Consider the following 2,574-nt stretch of genomic DNA (forward strand, 5'->3'; position numbering starts at 1 on the left):
ACCCACACAGAGCTGAGGCCGAACCCCCTCCTCCTCCCTTTTATCATATGAAAACGGGGTCTCACACTCTGTAAACTCCATTAGTAACTTGTAATGTTCTAAAGTCTGTACTTTGTTTTTATTTTATTGAGTTCAATGAAATGTTTATTAACAGGAAATAGGAGAAAAGCAAGCAACCAAATAAATCAAAACCTTTATTAATCTTTTCATTATCATCACCATCATCATCACCATCATCATCACCATCATCATCATCATCATCATCATCATCATCATCATCATCATCATCATCATCATCACCATCAACTTTATTTTTAGAGCACTTTAAATCAAACATATATATATCCCTGTACCAAATAAAACATTAAACAGAATTTCAATATAAAAAAAAAATCATACCCATTTGATTATATTTGACACTTTAAGATCTTTCCACGTTATTTAGCCCTCTATATATCTAACCCTAAAACTCACAAAAGTAGTAAATAGTTCACATTCTCTGATATTACCAGCAAGTAACGGCCCAAAAAAATCCCACAATTTTTCTGGAAAACAGTGGTGCTTCAGATGTTAAATATTTGCACAAATGTAAATAATGTATCTGTGTTACTTCAGGTAACAAATCAGAATTTTCAGTTGTGAATAAGGTTGGCCAATTTTTAAACAAATATGTTTGAGAATTTAACTTTATGCATCAATAGATAAGCATTTAAGATTTTTTCTATTAATTAAAGAACAAAGCTGTTAATAACATACATATTTTCCCCATCCAATTACAAGTACAAGAAACCTAAAAAGGCCTCTAACCATCATCAATCATGTGACAAAATACACTGTGTTTTAAAGTATGATTCTTCATTGATCTCAATTTACAAAAATTCTGGCCATTAACAAGCTGACAATCAGGGTAACAGATGATGTCAGACAGCCTGAAGCCTCATTTCTTTGGATTTGTGCACCTGCAAAAAATACACAAGTAAGGAGTATGTCAATCAGTCATAATAATATACCTGCCTTTACAAAGCATAGAAAGCTTTAGAGAACTTTACCAGTCTTCTGTTGTGATCTGAGGACTAGTGGCCCAAGTGATAGAGCTGCAGAGTCATGGTAAGATATGTCCCTCTGGAATCGGCTGTGGTGTCCAGGATAGCAGTGCTGCAACAGAAGCAAGACGTTATTTAAAGCCTTTGGAGTTGCATAGTGTGATACATGATATAGCTGCGCTAAGCACACGATGCCACTTACAGCTGTACAGTTGTTGTTTCTCAGGAGACACAAATGTACACTGCAGTGCAAGAACATCTCTGTGTGGTTGGTAAAGGTGAACATTCTGAAGGAGAAACGCGCTACAGTGGAGACACCGTTTTGAATCATCTCTACTGTTCCATCTTCTGGATTAGGACACCTGAGTAACAACACAGATGCAGGAGTTAGAATTTCATCCAGCAGAGAGTAAAATAACAATGTAAGGTTATAAGAGACAATATTTCCTCATTTACTGTGAAATAATGAGATTCCAGCGAACAGGGTAGTTGGCCTGATTGACTGGTGTGGCCCAGCAAGAGTCCAGAACCGTGGAAAACTGACGCTGATCCACTCCTTCTGTTCTCACTTCCACATAAAACATCTCATCAACCTCCATTTCTATGTTTCTGTTAGTGCTGAGTGGGAAGAGGAAGTTTTCGTCTTCATATGGGATCATTCTCATACGATATGATCCGGTGCCAATTGGAAGCTTCTTCCTCAAAATGCTGCAGAACAAACATTCATTGGACCATCTGGTTTAATATCTCTGATAGCCTAAGAAAGCTATTTCTTTAAGTAATTTGAGTGTACATAATTACTGGTTACAGTACAACATACAGAATTAGAACTGGAAATAAAAAAACGGTAATACCTCTCAAGAGGATTAATACCAACAGCCATTGACAGTGCCTGGGCCAGAGGGTAAATACAGGAGAACTGCAGATGAAGGTTTCTCTGACGGCTGATTAGACCTCCATGAGGATCCACGTTCCCCTGAATGGTGTTCTCGTACATGAAGTGAGTTCCATTGCTCTAAACAGTGAAATAAACTCATGTCAGTTGATTGTAGTAACATAGTTTTACTCTTATAAAAGATGCTGTGAACTGTACCCTCAGAGCTGTCCCACACAGATGGTTGTCATTGTCAAAGTGGAAGACCAGGCGTCCGTCCTGCAGAGTCCCATTGCAGGAGGAATCTCGTAGGTGGAGAGCAGTGGGATGGAAGCCAGCTTCAAAAAGCTGACAGCGAGATATTGACATGTTGCCTGAACTGCTGGCACATTGGATGCTTGAGTCTGCTCAGGAACACAACAGGTTTAGTGACCAGCTTATGCAGTAAATAAGAAGGATTGTGCGTTAAACTTTGGGAGAAACAGAACTGAAGTCTCAGTGTGAAAATGTTGAATCATGCAACTCTTCATGTGAGGAAAAAAAAGATTTGATTGGGTTTTTATTACCGTAGCTCTCATTGTTGGGTCTATGATGGTGCTCATCACAGAAGCAGCCGTATACACCATCTTTCTTTCCACACCACTCGTAATCTGCACA

At 38.5% G+C, this 2,574-nt stretch overlaps 1 protein-coding gene across 1 annotated transcript in view; it reads right to left on the minus strand.

The window, feature by feature from the left end:
* Positions 1 to 277: 277 nt before the first annotated feature.
* LOC107085080 (alpha-tectorin-like) overlaps positions 278 to 2,574 on the minus strand; it is a 27,690-nt gene continuing 25,393 nt past the window's right edge. The window contains exons 27-33 of the mRNA XM_015375226.1: positions 2,484 to 2,574; positions 2,137 to 2,321; positions 1,898 to 2,058; positions 1,500 to 1,751; positions 1,246 to 1,405; positions 1,050 to 1,155; positions 278 to 959 (exon numbers count right to left, since the gene is read on the minus strand). Coding sequence (XP_015230712.1) covers positions 865 to 959; positions 1,050 to 1,155; positions 1,246 to 1,405; positions 1,500 to 1,751; positions 1,898 to 2,058; positions 2,137 to 2,321; positions 2,484 to 2,574 — 1,050 coding nt within the window. The 3' untranslated portion in view covers positions 278 to 864. The remainder of the gene's footprint in view (positions 960 to 1,049; positions 1,156 to 1,245; positions 1,406 to 1,499; positions 1,752 to 1,897; positions 2,059 to 2,136; positions 2,322 to 2,483) is intronic.

The sequence above is a fragment of the Cyprinodon variegatus genome, unplaced genomic scaffold (assembly GCF_000732505.1).
Source record: "Cyprinodon variegatus isolate N-32 unplaced genomic scaffold, C_variegatus-1.0 Scaffold115, whole genome shotgun sequence".
NCBI lineage: Eukaryota > Metazoa > Chordata > Actinopteri > Cyprinodontiformes > Cyprinodontidae > Cyprinodon > Cyprinodon variegatus.